The sequence below is a fragment of the Haliaeetus albicilla genome, chromosome 6 (genome assembly GCF_947461875.1).
Source record: "Haliaeetus albicilla chromosome 6, bHalAlb1.1, whole genome shotgun sequence".
Classification (NCBI taxonomy): domain Eukaryota; kingdom Metazoa; phylum Chordata; class Aves; order Accipitriformes; family Accipitridae; genus Haliaeetus; species Haliaeetus albicilla.
In genome coordinates, this window is record NC_091488.1 from 11,667,117 (window position 1) to 11,686,096 (window position 18,980).

At 44.6% G+C, this 18,980-nt stretch overlaps 1 protein-coding gene across 4 annotated transcripts in view; it reads left to right on the forward strand.

The window, feature by feature from the left end:
- The window catches only part of HSF2BP (heat shock transcription factor 2 binding protein), a 33,235-nt gene extending 28,195 nt beyond the window's left edge, over positions 1-5,040 (forward strand). For all 4 annotated transcript variants that reach the window (XM_069785026.1, XM_069785023.1, XM_069785025.1 and 1 more), the window contains one exon: positions 4,319-5,040. In XM_069785026.1, coding sequence (XP_069641127.1) covers positions 4,319-4,527 — 209 coding nt within the window. In that variant the 3' untranslated portion in view covers positions 4,528-5,040. The remainder of the gene's footprint in view (positions 1-4,318) is intronic.
- Positions 5,041-18,980: the final 13,940 nt, after the last annotated feature.

The following is an 18,980-nucleotide window of genomic DNA, read 5'->3' on the forward strand; positions in this document are numbered from 1 at the left end:
AGCACAGTATTTCTTCTTTTGTGAATATATGTAAGAAACCTTAACTCTGGTAAATGCATCTATCACTAAAGCATTGGTTTGTTGTTACTCTCATTCAGTAGCTACTGTGGGAATCCTCAGAAGCCCAAGCTAGGACTGAAGGGAGCTGGACAACGTATCTAACAGCTCACCAATCTGCCAGCTGCAGAGTGATGTCTGTGCAAGCTTCTTTTCACTTGCAGCCCCTAAATAGCAGTCAGGCAAATTGGGACCGAATTGCTGCTTCGATCTGGACCCTGGGAGTCTTTCTCAAGGATTTCCCTCATACAAGAGTGGCAAGCATGTGTCTGTAGGAAAGTGGGGAATTCTGGTTAGCTGAACTCCGTGTCTGACAGTGAGAGCAGTCACCTGGCTGGGAAGGAGGCTGAAGCACACTGAGCTGTTCTGCGGGAGCTGGGGCAAGTATGTTGCAGAGAGAATGGGTGTTTGCATCCATAGGAATTGCAGCAGCAAAGCTCAGTCTTTTTTCTGCCATGGTGTTCTCCCTGCTCCTTCCCCACATGGTGTCTTTATTGTGACACTTCTTGTCTCCTCAGACCTATCAGCATTATGAAAATGTCCAGAAAACTCTGCTGCTGTAGATACTGGCTCAGCTCTGCCAGCATTGGATATGCAAAGAGATCTTACATGGGGCAAGCTGTGCCCTAGCTCTCTCTGTTGGACATGCTGTGATCACAGGTAGTCTGACAGGTTCATAAAAAGGAAAGGGGGAGTGGTGGGTTGCCCCTTCATGCTAGAATCAGACAGTAATTGAATTGAATGACATTTACGACAGTGGTGGGAAGCTTTTGAAATACTGCTCTTGTACATAGACATAGCTGTAAACAGCTTGCTGGTAATAAATCTTGCATTCAGGTGGCCAGGGAATGGTATGGGCACGTGTAAATTGAGTTCACACAACTCAGAGCCAATTGTGGATAAGCTGTTTAGCATTGATGTAATGCAATTACTTAAACCCTGCTGTGGGGAACAGTTCATCTGAGAGCATGGTGCTAATGACAGATGTGACTAAAATCTGTCCACGTTATCAGTTGCTTTTGTCAGTGACTGAAAGCCAGTGACATCAAACGGTAGTGCTGGCAGCTAGCAGAACGTCAGCGAACTCCAGCAGTTTCAACACCTTGTTAAAATTGCATCAGCATTTTATGATGGTGGTAGGCTTATGCTACGCTTGTCATCCCTGACTGAGGCAAGCAGCTTGATTTCTTCCCCTATTCCCCAGAAATAATGGTAGTAGTTTTGAAATTTTAGTTGAAGAGATGTGTGTACTAGTTGTTGGGAGGATATGATGCAGTGATTTGATTACAGCTAAATGATTTTTTTGATCTTGTACAAACAAAATGTTACTCAGCTAGTGTAGAAATGACTAAATCTGAAAGGTATTGAAATAAATAGAATGCTGAATAATGAAGATTCCTTACATTTCTTCTAATATTCTTTAGACAGGGTTTTTAGAAAAAATCCCTAATGATATTGGAGAGACAAGAGAAAGACTCCTAGGGTTGGGTTTTTTTTTTAATCCTCTTCGAAAACATGATTATCCGTAATAAGTAGTATTATCAAAACCACATGTAATCCTAAGGAAGTATATTTTAAGGCATATGTATTTATTTAACTCAAAGTGTCTCTGAATACATGCAAAACAATGGCAATCAGAGGTTAAATGCGTATTAAGTCATCTTCTGGTGCAGGATCATTTCCTCCTTTGCTGTATGCCCGAGTGCCTAATCTGTTCTTCATTTGAGTGACTCAAGCCGTTGAGCTTCCCTGGCTGATGCTGGAGATACTTCCTAGAACCTCTTTGCTCTTACTGGAAAATGTTCTTGCTCATCAAGCTGGAAATAATTTCCTGATCTCCTACAGATCCTAATTTTGTTAGCTCCCCTGCTAACGCTTCTTCCCTGATAATTCTTTACTTTCTACAGCCTTTAAACACTTGCAGATAACAGTAACATAGATGCCTGTAATGGTATTAATAACAAAGGAGTTTTCATCCAGGGATTTAAAACATCTTACATACATGAAGCTTCCCAGCAGTACTGCAAGCCATTAAAAGTATTAACGGCTTTATTTCATGGAGGAATAATGTCACACGGAGGAAGATTGTAATGAACTACATAGACTTCATTCCCAAAAGCTTCTTTCTTTTTACCTATTTGGGCTATGGTTTGTTGCTGCTATTTCTGGTGAATAAATGTAGAATAATACTAAGTACAGAGAAAGGGGGCAGGTGATATGTGCGGAGTTTGAACATTATGTCTGACAAAAAAAATAGGAATTAAAAAACCAACTCTGGCAGGCATGAAGACAAAAATAGAAGGAATGGGAGGACAAATTCAAGGCTTTTAGTCATATTTTGAATAGGTCAAAATAAATCTGAAAACCAAAACTTGCACCCAAGTTTTTTCAAAAGGATTCACTGAAGTGTTGCTGTCCAAGAAATTGGACATAAAGTCTTGCTGTCCGTGAGGCTGAGTTGTAGCATTTTTCCATGAGTTATGACTGCTCATCACTCAGAAATTGCACCTGCAGGTATTGCTGGAGATGATGATTGAAAGATACTCCTTAGAGCCTTCAACCCAGGTGGCAGCAACAGGGGTGGCTGTGCTATGGGTATGGCCACTTCTGCAGGGTGTGGAGCACTAACCATTGTCTTTTTTTTTAAAATGCTGATTTGAATGTCTAAAGTTGTCCAGTATGCCCAATAGCCAAGATTCTTGTTGCACAGAAAATCAGAAAATGCATGTTATTGTTTGGTTTTGGACAATTCCCGTGTCCTCAGATTGTACCCCACTCTCCTAGCTACCCAGGGGAAAGTAGAATTCCTTTCTGAAGAGGTTTACTCTTTAAATAAGGAAGGAGGTTTGGTAGAAAAGACATACATATCTCATTTATGATGGAAAATGGAGAAAGAGAGAGATAGTGCCTGGCTTGTGGGTGTAGATCAGATGTCACAGTCTTCTGTTTGACATCTGTACTTCAGCCACGTGCTAGTGGGAATTGTTTAAAAATTCCCATCTCGACAGTCAATTTCATGCTTAAAGCCATAGTCGTCTTCACTGCCCATCACATTCCGTTTTCTCCCCTGGGTGCTTTCAACATTTCCCCTTACGCTTTAATGAATAATTCTCCTTAGTCCTTTTTCAGGTCACCAGTGTTAGGTATTAAGTAAGCCAGGAAAGGAAAGAACTCGCCTCAGCCCACCAAATGCTTCCTTCAAACTCAGTACAGTATGGTTTACTGCTGCACTGCATTTATGCTCCTTCAGTGAGATTTGGGTCTCTGTGGTGATTTTGTGTGCAAAGTGATCTGAATTAATTTTTCTCAACATTTCTGCACAACGCTTTATCAAAAGCTTGCTGAAGACTAGGTATGCTAATGACAAACACATAAAAAATGCATGGCATGTGGAACAAATAACTACTTCAGCCATAAAAATATATTATATGTTTTCACTTGGAATATGCAGAAGAGAAGTGCAAAAATGGGGCTTTCTACCACATGCTTTTGATAAAGCTATAAACAATTAAGTGCAGATGGACTGTTGTGAATGATTAAAATATAATGATCCTAATGTTTCAGTAATTAAAAATGCATCCTGTGTTCTTAACAGTAGAGTTATTATATGTCTTCCTACCTTAAGTCAGTCAAAGGTCTTTGCTACATTTTTCTGATGCATTCCTAAGCAGTAGTGCTTAGCTTCAGTACCCATTTCAATTTTGTGTAGACTGAATTCACTTGGAAGGTTGATACATGGTTACCAGGAAGTTTTATAAAGATTAATATTTTATTGAGCTTTGAAGAAATCTGAAGGCTTGTATAAAAAGAAATAAAAGAAAAGCCTGGTAATCTACTGCAGACTTGATCAGTTGGTCTGTTTGGTTTTTAAGTCTGAATAGTCATGGGATATAGCTTGTTCTGCTCTTAAATTGGATTGCATCCAACAGTATATCTTGGCTGCTGACTGCATAAATTCAAGTTAATAAATTCCCTGATCTGTAGCATTTTCAACATTTGAAAAACAAGAGAAAGGTCCCTGGTTATCTCTCCCTCCCAAACACTGCTGAGCACGAGCTGCCGAGGAGGGCGAAGATGTTGTTTTCAGGTTCCTTCTAGAACCAGCCAGCCAGCCAGCACCAAATGGCAGCTGTGAATTATGAAACTTCAGTTTTTCCCTGTCTGCCTGGTGGGTTATGAGGAGTGGCACTGTAGAGCTTTAATGCTACTTTTTTGGACTCGCTTCTAATAAGCACTGGATTTTTTCCTCCCCCGCTTTTAGACCCGGATACCGAAGTTTGTCTTCATGCTCTGCGGCTCCTCCAGTCTGTGATTCTAGAGCCAGAAGTATTAGCCAAGTCAGCCTCTGAGATGCGTGATACTTTGCCATTTCAGCGTATCATTGCGCTGTCAAAGAGCCGCAATGCAGAACTGCAAGCACTTGCAAAAGAACTACTTGACGATCTTAAAATACTTGAGTTTGAAGCATAGAAGAGCTCTATGACACCAACTGCTTACGTCTTTCCTATATTTTTATGCTGTGAGAGTTGCTGGAGTTGGGCTTGATTGAAAAAACTCTGCCTAAGTTCCTCTGACAAAATCTTTTTCAGGAATTAGGTAACCCAACTAAAATAATATGTGGGAAAATGTGTTGGGTTTTAGTTGCCTAAATATAATCTTAGGTGATCTGGTAGAGATGCAGCAGACTTAATTTCTTTGAGTAGGATTTTGTTGATAATGGGTTTCCAAAATGATCCAGGTTATGTTGTCTATTTGCCGTATATAGAGCGAGTAAAGTAGTCATCTCATTCATTGATAATATATAGTTTATTGCAGTAGTAAATAATCCTTTTGGTCCATCCTTAAGAATTATCGTACTGTGAGGAAAACTTTGTTGCTTTTCCTAACTCTTCTGTGTCAGAATTCATCCCGAGTTCCAGTTTTATTGTTGCTGTTTCTCACCTCTCTTTTTCTATTCTAATAAAAGAAAACTTAAATTCTGTAGCATGTAATGGATTCTGCTTTCAAAATTCGCATTCAGATTCACTCGAACTGCAAGTCGACCCCATCTGTGGCTGCCAGGCATACTAGAGACTGACCCATTGTTTTTTCAAAAGCCCTGAAAAAAGGAAATGAATTACTGTTGTCCGTGGTACCTCGCTGTGCACTGAAGAGCCTAAAATGAACTGCTGCTCTGTCATGAGCAGCATTGCCTTCCCTCACAACTGTGGTGTTTGTTAGAGCTTCTGTGTACAGCTTGCTTACCTCGGTGGTACATACAAACATTTGTGTGCTTTGTATTGCTAGAATTTACACATTTTTTTAGAAAAAAACAGCATCCATTTCTGTGATGACAGAAACCCAGCCAGTTAGGTGATGCTATTCAAGGGAATAGCAAATGAGAAATGCAATGCTGTGGTAGCAACTTTTCCCATACCAAAGTTATGGTACCTCAGCTGTGAACCCAATGTATTAACAGTGTGGACTTCTAATCCAAATGTTTAGAAAACACGAAGTAAACTTCATGGGGTTTAAATGTTGTGATTGGCAGACAGTTTTAGAGGAAGACTATTGTAAAATGTGAAGTTAAGGTGTAGGTGACCTCCCATTAGTCTGTTTGCAGAATGATGAATATTCAGCTAGAAATGTTATAAATCAGCTTAAAATTACTTGAAATAATTGGCTCAAATGCTGCAAATGGTAGCAGTCTGATTTGGGACTGTCTAAAATAAAGATTAAGATACAGATCTTGCATAGATGAAAGGGTTGCATGGGGTTCTGCTGTGTCTGATTCAACACTACATTGAACTTATGAAGTGCAGATTTTTGGAAGGCTTTAAATCTTCTTTAAAGTATGCTTTCTTTGGATTTGTTTTCTTATCTTGCTATCCTAGTTAAACCTCCTAGAGTTTAATCCTAAAGTGCTCAAAATGATAATCAGTAATTTTCTGGAATATCAACTCATGAAAGTGTTCAATTTTAAGAAACACTAAAGGGCATCTACCTTCCATTAATGGGGATCTGCTCAGGAAGGTCTTTCATCAAACCTTAGGAAGCCAGTAAATAACAGAAAAAGAAGAAAGTAGTTCTGTGAGCAGAAGAGCTGGTGAAGCCTCATGTCCTGTGGATTAGAGATATTTCTTGAAAATTTTCCCGTCCTTCCCAGCCCTTCCCCCTGAAACCAAGTCCACCCAAGGGGCAGCATGGAGTGCATGAGCTGAGGGTGACACAAATGCTCATGGCCAGGTTCGTGGGCTGTGGCAATGGGCTGGTTAGCTGCTGCCAAGCAGGGTGTGCGCTGCTCTGTCAGCTTTGCCCTCGTGAAGTTTTTAATTTCGGTCTTTGCTGCTGTTACCCTGGCTGGTCATGGAGCTTGAGGGAGCTTAATTATCTTTGAGAAGTCTTCCCCTCTGTCAGGTTCACTGGGAGCTGACTGACAGATTCAGTGTTATGAGAGGGACTGGAGATGCAATTGCACCTCATTTCTACGTGAAATCAGGAAACAAAACACTCAGGACTGCTCAGTTTAATTGTGTGTCCACTGGCACGGTCAGCACTTAAAAGCCATGCTAAAATAGGTGGTTTGAGACACTACAGTTTTTCCCCAGCAAGCTGTTCAGATCTGATGATAACTCTTTGAATGTCTCCCAGATGACTTTATTTTCAGGCGTAGCTCACCAGGACTGTTTCTGCAGAATCAAGCCATAATGATCCACTGACCTTGAGAAAGTATTTTTTCTGTACTAAGTGTTTCATTATGTGAGATTGATAAATAAGAAAAAGTCACCCCATCTGTGAAACACAGTGTACCTTCAAAAATACCAGACAGCAAAAATACCAGAAGCATCAGAGAGAACCTGTGACAAACAGGTCTCTAGGCAAGTCTTTATATCTTCCCTAAATTTACTTTGTCTAGGTGTTTCCAATTAATGCTATAGTTTTAATTCTTTATTTGGGTTTATGGAAAAGAAAAAGACAACATTTGAGGGGAACTTGTTATCACAGGGAAGCAAGTTCATAATACTTTTTGGTTTGAAAAAAAAAAAGGGGGGTCACTGGAGTCAAATTGTGCTGAAGTAAGGCAAGTGGATAGAAGCCAGGGATAAGCCTGACCCCTTAACGTTTCAGAATGTTTGAAATTTCATTAAAGTTTCTCATACTGAAATATTTTAGTAAAATAAGTTGGACATTACTAGTTGCAGATGACCTTATGAGCTGTTACATCTTTTTACTGTTTTTCAGGTTCTTTTATTCCCCACTTCCCCATTTGATAAAGCCAAGGACCAGCCCCCTTCTCCTGCTCCTCTACAGGGCTAGGGCTGTGTTGCAATTAGTTGAACCTTTTTGCTGTGGGAATGAAGCCTGCAGCTTTCCATAGAGGTGTCTGCTATACCCCATGCATACGTGGTGGGATTCTCCCAGACCTTGGCGTCTGTGATAAACTAATGATCTGTGCTCTCCAATCAGTGGCATCAATGCCTTCTTTATTGTTTCTTTCTCCATGCTAAAATTGGTGGGATTCTCATGCCATTGGCTGTAGAGAAAGCTCCAGTGACTTGCCAAGACAAGGTGCCAACTGTTTAGTTTAGATGGCTAAAATTAGGTGAGATGTGGATCCTACCTTTTGGTGTCTATTTTGCAATAATAGATACAGAGCAAGTTTTCAGATTACCCTACTATTTGCAGACAGTGTTTTATAATTTTGTTTGTTGATAAGCTTGAGAAATCCCTGTTTGCAGGAGAAGAGCGTTTAGTCTTAATTTGTCTTCATGTGGCTAGTGCCAGAAATTAGGCTGTTAAGTAACTCTGGATCTCCTTTGAGTCTCCCTCTCCCTTTTTTGACAGTTTATGAATAAAAGAAAGTCTCTAAATAACAGGCGGTGCTCCAAAAACTTAAGAGCATGTCAAAGCTTTATTTACAAAGGGGAACAAGGGGTGATATACAGAACACAATATAACACTATAAGGTGCTGCTGCTGCTGCATAACATACGCATTATAAATCTCTGGTTTTACCTTGCTGTGAAGTTTTGCTTCCGTCTGAAACTGTAGGCCATTAGGAAGTTTTAGTGGTTTAAAATCAAGAGTTCTCATATGCTTTGGAAAACACCAGCTTTAGAATGTTGCTTTTCCTGGATACTGTTGAAAAGTTTGGGATTCTTCTGTGTAGTAATTGATTAATTGCATTACTAGCTTGCAGGAGAAAGGGCGGTTCACACAGTCAAAGCACTGGTTTCACTAGCCCTATTCAAAGTCTGCAGTTACTCGATCGTTGCCATTTCCTCTGTTGCACAATCTCAGAGTTTCAGTGAAGAAGTAAATGTGAGTTTGGTGTTGCTTTGAGATTATCAGAATTACTCCAGATTTATACTGATGTAACTGAAAGCAAAATTTGACTCATACTAAGCCGCCTCAAAAGATGAAAAATCTGTTCTAAAAATCCTTAGAAGAAAGCGCCTGTTTACTTCACAGTATCAGCTGCACGATTAAAATTGAACTTTACTCCTTTCGGTTTTATATACTGCGTACAGAGCTGCTGAAATGACGTCCGTTTGCTGACGCTCCTGGGAAATACTGGCTTTTCATATTTGATGTTGATGATCAATTAGATGCAAAGGAAAAATAAATGAGGATCCACTAAACGTGTTTCCTGTAACTTAAGAAATTTATCTATGTAATGTACTGCCCCACCAGTTCTTCCTGTGGTATCTTAGGCTGATGTTTGGCCTGGACTATGAGCTGGCTGAAAAGAAACTGGAAAAGCTCAGTAGAAGAAAGCAAGGCCCAGTCTGAAAGCAGTCCTTCCCCGCTGGCTCTGTGCCTCGTGCTGAGTGGCAGGCATGGCAGCATGGGTGGCCTGGCATCTCTGAAGAGGACTGTGAGATCTTAGATGAGAATGGCAACCACCTGCCCAGTTCCTGAGGGAAGCTGGTGTTTGGTCCCATGCCGACGCTGGCGAGCTCCCAGGAGCTCATGACAAAGGTGGTGAACTAGAGTTCAAGACACATCCTCCTGTTACGGTTGTTTAAGAGAGGGGAAATAAGTAGGAGGAAGAATAGGAGAGGGTGGCGATTTGGTCACACAGCCACGAGTGATCTTTCAGATGATTCAATTTCAGCTGGTTGCACCGGTCATTTAGCTGCTCCTTTGGGTTAACATTTGCACTTGTGATATGCACTGATTAGCACAAATTGGACTTCAGAATTGGCAAGATTTTACAAGTCTTGGGAATGTTGCGTGATTCATCTCCTCTACTGTTTCCAGTCCTGCAAGGGTGCTGGAGGTGAGGAGAAAGGAGTTTTACTGGGGAATAAGGAACTTCTGTTTCCTCTGTTATCCCTGCCCAATGCATATGCTACAAGTTAAGGGATATGCAAAGCATGGCCTCCCCTTCCCTTCATAGCATCTCATTTGCAGCTGCATCTGGCCGTATCTGTGTTATTCTGTAGGTAATTTTCTGATTTGTATGCAGGAACTTTTGCAACTGCTAGTTGCTTCTCATATATGTGAGTTACAAGTTACAGCTGATAAAAGTCATTAGAAAACTCTTGAGGTCATACAGATTTTAAATTCTCCAATGCTTTATGATGACCTTTACAACCTATAACTTGCTTGGTCGGAAACCTTAAAAAGACTTTGACCAAATTACAGTTTCACATGTAATTTATAGGACTATAATTTTTACTGTGGGCGCGATTGCAGTTAAAGCACTTCTAATGCCAGGTGCTCAGTCTTTTTGAATGCGTGCGTTTTTCATTTTCTGTGCTGCAGTCGTGAGAGGCAGCAATCACTGAGGGCAAGGTTGGTGTGGGCCTCAGCAAGGGCTGGGGAAGGGCAAGATACCGTGCAACCTGGGTGGTTCTGCCAGGTGGATGGGGAAGGTCAGGTCCGACTGAGCTGCAAAAGTGGCTTTCATGCCACCCGGGTCTTGCTTTGAACTGAGACAGGAGAATGGGTTGGGTGTTAGGAAAGCAAGTGAGCTGTTTGAAGCTCTCTGCAAAGAGATAAATGCCTCCTTTCTTCTGTAGCTGTATAGCCGCTGAGGTCAAATAGAGTGCAGCAGTCATCCTGTATTAGCACAACAGAAAATGGAGAACATCGGAAAAAAAGCCCAGTTCTTGGGTCTGTGCCCCTTCCTCCTGAGCAGGATCTGTGGTGTCCAGAATCAATTTCAAGGGCACTTTGGCTTAGCCATGACATGTGTGAAAGCTGATCAATGCCCCTCGCCGCTTGCCAGTGTACTGCAGCTTTACCAGAGGAATTGCTGCTGTGGTTCCTGGCATTTTTACAGCTGTCGTAGGGCTCACTGAGGCCTTTGGTGCAGCACAAGGACAGGTCTTCGGGAGGGCTTCTGCCATTTTCTCAACCTGTGGGGAGCTGCTGGCATGGGGAAGAGGGTGGTGGGCATTCAAACCCTAAGGAGTGTCAGGGCCTCCTGCTAGGGTAAAAAGTCTTCCAAGTCACTGCGATGGGAGTCTGGATCTGTGTCAGCACTCCTAGGCGTGTGCCAGAACATTTAATTAGAGGTGGAAGATCTATGAGGTGATGGCAGGGAAGGAGAAACATGGCAGACAGGTCTTCAGGCTGGTCTAAACAAGGAGCAGAGCACTGGGGTGCTGAGGGCAGGGAGCCCTGGGGCCCCATGAGGCAATGCTGTTCCTGCCGACAGGGCTGCACAGCTCCCAGTGGGGCTTCACTGGCCTGGCATGAGGGGTGCAGAGGCTCATTTTGGGTGGGTAGGTGGGTGGAAGGCAGCTTCTGCTGAAAGGGAGGTTTCCATACAGCCAACCTGCTGGTGAGGAGCAGAGCTGAGCTGCCGCCTCAGCCCCGCAGCAGGCCGGGAAGGAGCTGCGGCATGGCGATGAGGAGCTGGCATGCATGGCTCCGCAGACCCGCTGGGCCTCGCTCCATCTCCGTCTGCCTTCTCAGCCACTTTTAAACATGGCTGACAGTACCCCGGGCCCGTGCTGAGCGGGTGTCAGCTGGCTTTGGTGCACTGAGGGCAGCTCCTCCATGCCACTTGTTGATGGCACTGTGAGAAAACATCAGGCAGGTTTTCCTGCAAAAGGACCACTTTGTGTGCGGGCGAGCTGTCTGAAGCTTTTCAAGCCGAGGTGGCTTTTGCCTCCACAGCATGAATGGCCATGAAAGAGGGCTAAGACAAGCCTTAGTCAGCCCAGCAGAGCCCCAGGAAGCCTGCAGTCAGCAGCCGGGCACTCCTGACACCATACCAGGCTGTGGCTGGACCCTGCTGCTTGAAAGTGGGCCAGGCACCCCCGATAAGAGGGAGCGAAGTCTCCGAGGAGGCGACAGGCAGGGCAGGGTGGACCAGCTGAGCGGGGCGGTGGCGGACATGCCCAGGATTTGAGCGATGCTCCCGGCTCTTTTCCCAGCGGTGGGGCAGGCTTTTTTCCACCCGGGTGGGGGGCACTGGCGCATGCAATCCTGAATGAGTTTCCTGAGCTGCCTTACTTTGGGCGGGTGGCTGAAAGGACCAGGGCCTTGCCTGTGCCAGAAAGCGGCACTAGCGTTATGCAGGATGCCTTTTCTGAGGAACGAACCTGAGGTGAAGGACAGGACGGGGTGGCCGTCCTGAGAAGCAGACAGACACTGTAACCCTGAGTGCTGGCAAGCAAAGACTCCAGCCAGACCCTGGCAGCTCCCCAGCCCGCCCCGGCAGACCTTGCTGGCACTGGAGGCGTGTGGGCAGAGCTGCTCACAGGGAAAATGGGACTTCTGGGAGATCTGTAATGTGTAATGGGCCCATAGTCACAACACCCGTGTGGCAGATGGGCAGGTGGTTACCTCTGCTTTGCATGTGTAGGCTTGCCGTAGTGCTTGCAAGATCCTCAGCGTGCACGTAATACACGTGCTCTCATGACTGTTTTTTGCATTTCACAGCTTAGCTGGGTGCAGCTGCATTTTGGAAAATGCAGTGAATTCTTCATCCTGTGCCTGACACAAAGAAGCACGGAGCTTTCCATGCACTCAGAAATCTTTCAGCAGCAAGAAGCTATGATAGAGATTGCTCTTCTTCCTAAACACAGCCTTTCTCTTCTTTTTTTATTCCAGTAACTGTTTATTCCTGCAGAGTGATTTTCATGAACATCATTACTACCCTGTTGCAGCAGCAGCTTAATCTCTCTGCAACAAGAGCAGCTGAGTAGGAGTGAGTCACCCTCATTCCAGTAAGGAAGCCCCTTCAGGAAGCCTCTCTAGCAATGATGTCCTGTGCAGCCCTGATCCCTCGCCGAGGCTATTCAGCTTTAACAATGCTGACAGTGTGTAATACTGCCCCGGAAACCTTCAGAGATTACTTGTCAGACATAGCCAGTGTCTGCAGTGCCCAGGCAGCTAATCTAGCAGCAGACAGATCTCGGGTAAGGAGGCCAAGGGAAAGGAGGTACCCTCTTGGCTGTAAATGGCAAGGGACCAAAAGGTGCAGGAGTCATTTCATGAGCACCAATGGCAACCTGGAACAGAGTCAGAAAAAAAGAGACTGCCTCTGGGGATCTTAAAGTCAGCTGAAAAGCTGAACTGCTAAAAACAATAGTGCTGCTGTAAGTGGCCTGGGGAGAGGGGAAGCTTCAAGGGCAGATTACAAGCATGAGAGCACAGTGAAACTGATGTGGGAGCTGCCACAGAGGAGGCAGCTTTTGAGCGATGTACTGAGCTTCTAACGGAAAGTGCTTGGTATCCCACAAGCCTTTGGCCCCAGAATGATACCCATTTTTCAGGATGGAGAAAGGGAGAAAGTGCATTTGCCATTAATTTTTAATTATAATGGAGTGTTCTGTAGAGATAGGTAGTTTCTATTGTATAGGCTGCCTACAGCATGGAGTGGCCTGCTGGCAACCTTCTCACTGATAAGGCTGTCACAACAGGAGCACAGTGGACAGGACTGGAAAATGTTTATAAGGCACTGCTATAATGCCACAAAAAATGAAACTTTACTACACAAACTGAGTATTTCCGTTGAAGTGCTCTTCTGCTACTAAATTATAGTTTCTTAGAACTGCATTTCAGTTTCTTTGGGTACAAGATTGTACAGCTTGTGCTTCACTGGTGGCCAGGCGATATTGTCTCTGTGGTTCCTGCTGGGACCTGAGATGCAGCCCTCCAGGACGAGGTAGGGCGTAGCTGCTGGGCTTATCTGGGACTCAGGGGATGTGCTTTCGGTTCCGTGTGCAGTCACAAGCCTCCTGTGTGCCCAGGTAAGCCACATGGACCACATTTGCTGAGGGGCTGAGCTTCTGTTGGAGCACTCCTGATTTCAGAGGGAGTATGCCGAAGGGTTCAGTCTTCCAAACGAGATTTCTGCTTTGGTTCTCTTTTCATGTAACCCCCCTCCTTTCTGCCTTAGTCTGATCACTTTTATTTGGGTTGCAAAAGTCTTTGAGATAAGTATCTAAAGCATCTGGCAGACACAAGGGGGCTGTCATCTTGCTTGGCTAGTACTGTAGTCCAAGTAATGGGTGGCAGAGGGAAGGATAAGAGCGAGCCTGAAGTGTTGAGGATACCCAGGCTAGTGCCCCCAGCCTCCAGCTGGCTCCCGGCTCAGTTCGTTGCGTAGCTGTGGCATGGCCTCTCTGCCGACCTGATAATCCACCCATGGGTAATGAGTGAGACCCATGCAAGCTGCTAAGAGGACCCATCTTTGCAAAGTCCTACAAGTCCATTCCAGCTCAGGAGATGTTGCTCCTGCCAGGCTACAGAGAGCTCAGTGGAAAAGAAGGCCCTGGGCATGCTGCTTCTGCCTATCTGCAGCCCAGCTTGCACATAGCAGTCTGAATTTGGGCAGTGTGAGCTCTCTTGGGCTCATGCTGTGAAAGCGGGATGTGGGTGCCAAGAGGAGCAGCTCCTATATTGCAGGGAGGGCTAAAACTGGTGTTCCTGCTCTCGCCACCATAGGTTATGGAAGGGAGAAGTACTCCAGCCCTGTGCTCCTCTGCCCCTCTAGATGGGAGACTGCTAAGATCCTAAATGAGGATCCTAAGATCCTAAATGAGATGCTAAGATCCTAAATGAGAATGAAGCAATCCTTTCTGGATACTTTGAGGGAAGACAAAAGGACAAAGGGCATTCTGGCACCAAGAGGAAGAGAAAAAAGAAACTTGCTTCCAAGGATTCAACCATTAAGCACAGTGGCGTAGAAAGAAGGAGATTCTGTTTACGGAGGAAGCGAGAAAGGAAATTAGAGTGGGGGAGGAAGAAGCAGCTCACCAACGAAAGCTTGTCCTTTGGGGCAGGACAAAGAGGTAGGTCTGTTTCCCTGGGGAGCTTGTCTCCCAGAAGCAGAAACCACCGTCTGTGGCTGCATTGCCCATGGCACTGGTGTGCTGCTGTTTGTGGGCCAGGCTTTGAGGATACCCGTGTGTGCACTGGTTCATGCCGCAGCCCAGCCAGACCTGGCTCCCTTCCCTCCCCTGGGGAGGTCAGGGCAGGATGCTTTTTGAATATTGAATCTGTTCATTTTTGAAGAGCTCAACTTCCTTGGAAAGTAAAAGATAGGGTCAGGAAGCAGGCAACCTAAGACTTGGAGTGTGTCTTGGAAACTGGAAAATGTCCCGTGTGTTTTGTTCCTGCTGCTAGCAGGAGCCTGGAGAAGCTGTTTGGGTCTATGGCGTCATTCTGGCTGCGGATCAGCACATCTCCCAGACCTTCAGCCAAGCACAGCATGTGTTAGTGCTGCCCCTGCAGCCCTCATCTCCCTGTCAGGTCTCAAAAAATTCCTTCCTTCATTTCACAAGGTCTTAGAGCAACCTCCCCATACCGCTGAGCCTGCTGGTAGCTTTGGACGGTGTATCTAATAAGCTGATAGCAGGGTAGCTGCAGTGATGCTATCCTCGAGGGGCTGCAAATCCCGTCTTAACCAAGCAGGCTGATATTTCAGCTTCTCTGCATCAGCAATGAGCATGGGATTGCTGCAGGGGACAGAGCAGAATTGAGAAGGGAAAACAGCAGCAGCAGTGACCAGAATGCTGCGCAAAGTTACCTGGCCTGTTGAGCAATTGAACCATGGCACCAGGAGCTGCCCAGCTGCGGCAGGGTGCTGCCTTCTGTCTGCTCCATGGTCACAACCTGCAGAGAAAGGAAGGGAGGCAGACAGGTAGGTGCCGTGACTTTCTGTTTATCCTGACCCTCTCCCAAGGGCTCGCTGTGGTTCCCTTCCTTCCTCTGCCCTGCAGGGGATGCTTTGTTTTTTTGCTTTGAAAATCTCACTGTCCTTGAATTCAGAATAGCAGCCAAGGCCAAGGATGCAACAACAGGGACAGGACAGAAGGTCTCCTAGGTGTCTCTGTCTGATGATGCGAATCTTTTTCCATTTCTTGCCCTTTTCACTCCTTTCCACAAAGATAGGCACCTTCCTCATTCTGCCCTCATTCCTCTCCTGGGCATTAAGCATTAGAAAATGCATATGGGCCTTTGTATTGAAAAAGGCTGAAAACTGCTGTAGCGGCTGGGATATAGCTGTCTTTTGTCAGCAGTACTAGACCTGATGCTTGTCTGATTTGGACTGGTGTGAATGAGCAGGCAGAAAGCACCTTCAGTATCATGCAGATAATGCTATCAACTGCAGTGCTTCAGGTGCCTGGACCACGGTGGGAGGGGATGAGGACAACATCAGCAACAAAAAAAGTGTTACAGACGTAGCACCTATTACGTATTGTTTAACAGATTTTCTGCACAAGGCCAGAACTAATTTGCAGTTGAGCAGCAGAGGAGCTGTCTGCAGGCAGCTGGCTGGATTCAGGGGTGACTCAGCTTGCTAAGCATGTGTTCCCTCAGATCTAGTCATTTCCCGCCTCCTGCTTGACTTTTCTATCTTGGAAAAATATTTGAAGAACTAACAGAAGTATGTGCTCAACAGTAAGATACAGGGTATGGGTTTCCGTGAACATCCCGGGTTTTCTCTTGAGAAAAGCAATATGGAAAGTTTAAAAAAAAAGTTGGATTAGTTTTTATTCTTTCTCTCTTTGTTTTCCTTTGTGGGGTAAGACTTAACGATACGGAGCAAAAACAACAGTACTAAAGGACAGAAATGGGAGTTTGCCAATAGAGAACTGAAGCAAAATGTAACCTCAGCATTGATGATGTCATTTTTTCTGATGAGCACTGAAAGGCATTCCCAAGCCATTACAAATGCTCTGCTCCTTACCTATCACGTACGCAGAGTCAACCCCATGCACTGCTAAGCAAATCTCCGCCTACATTCCTGCAGTACCAATGTTTCTGCACTTTCCCATGTATGCCTCGAGCATATCTCATGGCTCTTTGGACTGAGATGCTCTAGAGCTCTTTCCCAGGCAGTTAAAAGGAAACTTGTCTGTCCTTCCAGGAAATGATCAGGGAAAACAGTGGGAGATTTTGAACACTGATTGATTTCTTTCCACACCTTCTCTGTGCAGACAGGCAGCTCAGGACATAGTCTTTGCCCTTGGCCACACCAGCTAGCAGAAGTTTCCCAAGCCAGAGTCCTTCCATGTGGAAAGTTAGTGGGATAAGAATGAAACTCATGTGACTGTAGAGAAGACAGCTACAGAGAAGACAGATAGCCTGTGTGATTTTTCACAAGAGCTGGCTCCTTAGAGTTTTTCACAGTAGGTAAAAATATGTCCTGTCCACTGAGTGCAAATGGGTCTCTTGTGCCTATAACGTGCCCTCTTCCTGCAGGTTAGGAAGAATTTGAAGGCTTCCGTAGTATATACCAACATCTCAGTGGGGATGTTTCACTGATCTTTGCTCCAGCAGAATTAATATTTGCTTCATCTATTTTGAGATGAATAGGAAATTCCAGCAGCTGCCATCTCAGAGGAGTACTGCAGAAGGGTATGGTTAAAATCCAGCATTATGTTGAACTCCTGGGACTGCCAAGCAAGGCATCTCTCTACTAATGATGACATTTTTAAAAACACTCTGATGGTTTGATCTTGGTCCCATTGGGCATTTTGCCATAGATCTTAATGGCTCTGTGGCTGATCTCTTAATCTCTAATGCACCTGTGTAAACTTGACAGTTTATTGCAATTTCATGCTTTTTGGAAATCGTCTCACTCTAATGCCATCAGAGAGAGCAATTTTTAAGGTCATTAGCTCAGGACATAGCAAATAAATAGTGAGAGAAAACAATCTGTAAATGTCGTATTTGTTTAACACACAAAGTAGCTCCTGAAGAGCAGTTATCCTTATGTCTAGAGACAGCATGAAAATTACATTCTGTGGCTTGAAAATGTGGGGCTGTTGGAAGTGAGAAGAGTGTAACATGGTTGTTTATCTTCTTTATTCTGTTCCCTATCTCCTCATTGCTCCCCATGCACACATCTGTTTGACTTATTCACTGATATCTTTAAATTCTTGGACTGCAGACCAGGACTAAAGGCCTAACCAAAGAACTTTAGGTTCTGCTGCTGAGCTTTGATAACAATGTTTTTTGCTCTGAGGATAAGTAATATTTTTAAGCTATTATTCCCAATAAAAGGAATTGGGGTAAGTGGGAAGAGTTATCCCTTCTCCACAGCAGTAGAAAAGATACAGGCCCTCTAATGTAACCTGGTGTAAATGCTCTCCAAACCAAAAAAGGCAGAAACAGGTGAAACCTTTATCACTTGAATCAGGTCTGTTCTGTCAATAACTACACTTAAAACTGACTTCCAAAGTTGCCAGTGTTTTGCTTGTGGAGGCAAGCCTGAACCCATGGTCACAAATGGGCATTAAGATGGGAAAATCAGCAGAAAGATGCATAGCTATTCCCTTTGCTAGGGATTAGATGGGGGGAGCAACAGGAACGTGAGCGAGGGGACTGTAAGCCCCCTGCCCTCCTGTGTTCCCATGAGCTCTGCTTTGTGGGGTGCATTTGCTATGCGGTGTGATGGGGAGAGGCCATCCAGCCCAGCCGCTGCTGGAACATCAACATCTGCCTGGCTCTTTGTCACAAGTATTTTGTGGTCACTGATATGTTTTAAAGTGGTCTAGAAAAAGGCTTCCCTTCAGGTGGTCTTCCAGCTGCCCTGAAGAGGATTTCTGAAGATCAGAATAGTGGTGTCACCACAGCTTCAGGGCACAGCATGGTTTGGCCAGTAAAACGTTCTCTTGTGGCCCATATTGGTCCATTCCAACAAGGTAGGGTGCTACCACTGTGAAAGCAGCTGGGAGCACTGGCACACTCTTAATGAGCCATGAATGTCGTCTCAGTCAAGACCTCTTCTGCTTTTCCCTGGTTGTATGAAAGCAGGGCATGGTATTGTGTTATGATTCCCTGAATAAGAGGCTTTGTCCTCTTCTGTCATCATCTACCCTTCTTCTCCCCCATTCTCAGCACAGGATACACTCTGCAGCAGTACCAGAGCATCTGCTTGTGGGGCAGCATGGATTCACAAATTTAAAAGAAACCCTGACTTCTTTCTGGGTAATTTTTTTTAAGATTTGAGGGAAGTGACTTACAATGGTTTTCCCATTGGTGAAACTATTAGTGGGGGACCAAACTGTCAGGTCCTGAGATGGATATTTAGTAAATACTCACCCTGCCTTACTTTAGGCATCTGAGTTGATAGGTTTGTCAGCTCTCCAAAGACTGACTGTAGCCCCAAATGAGTCATTCAAAGCCCCCACATATTTCTTGGTTTATGCTGAGTATACAGGCAGTTGGACCACCTAAGGTGGTGGGTGGATTAAATAAGCTTGGTGTCCAAGATAAATGGGGTGAAATATGCACTTCTTTATGTGCTGCAGGAACACCATGCTATCAGCAAGCCCAGATAAGCTTCAGTAATGGATAATTATTACAAGGCATTGTGTCACACTTGGGTTAAGCATGACAAGAATTTCCCCAGTGTAAGAAGATGTCAGTGTTTATTGAAAGTATGTGCATTTTTTTTTTTTTGCCTGCTTAAAATATTTGTTTGTTCATTCTGGAGAAGGTTAACGCTGTAAATTTACATTTTACAAT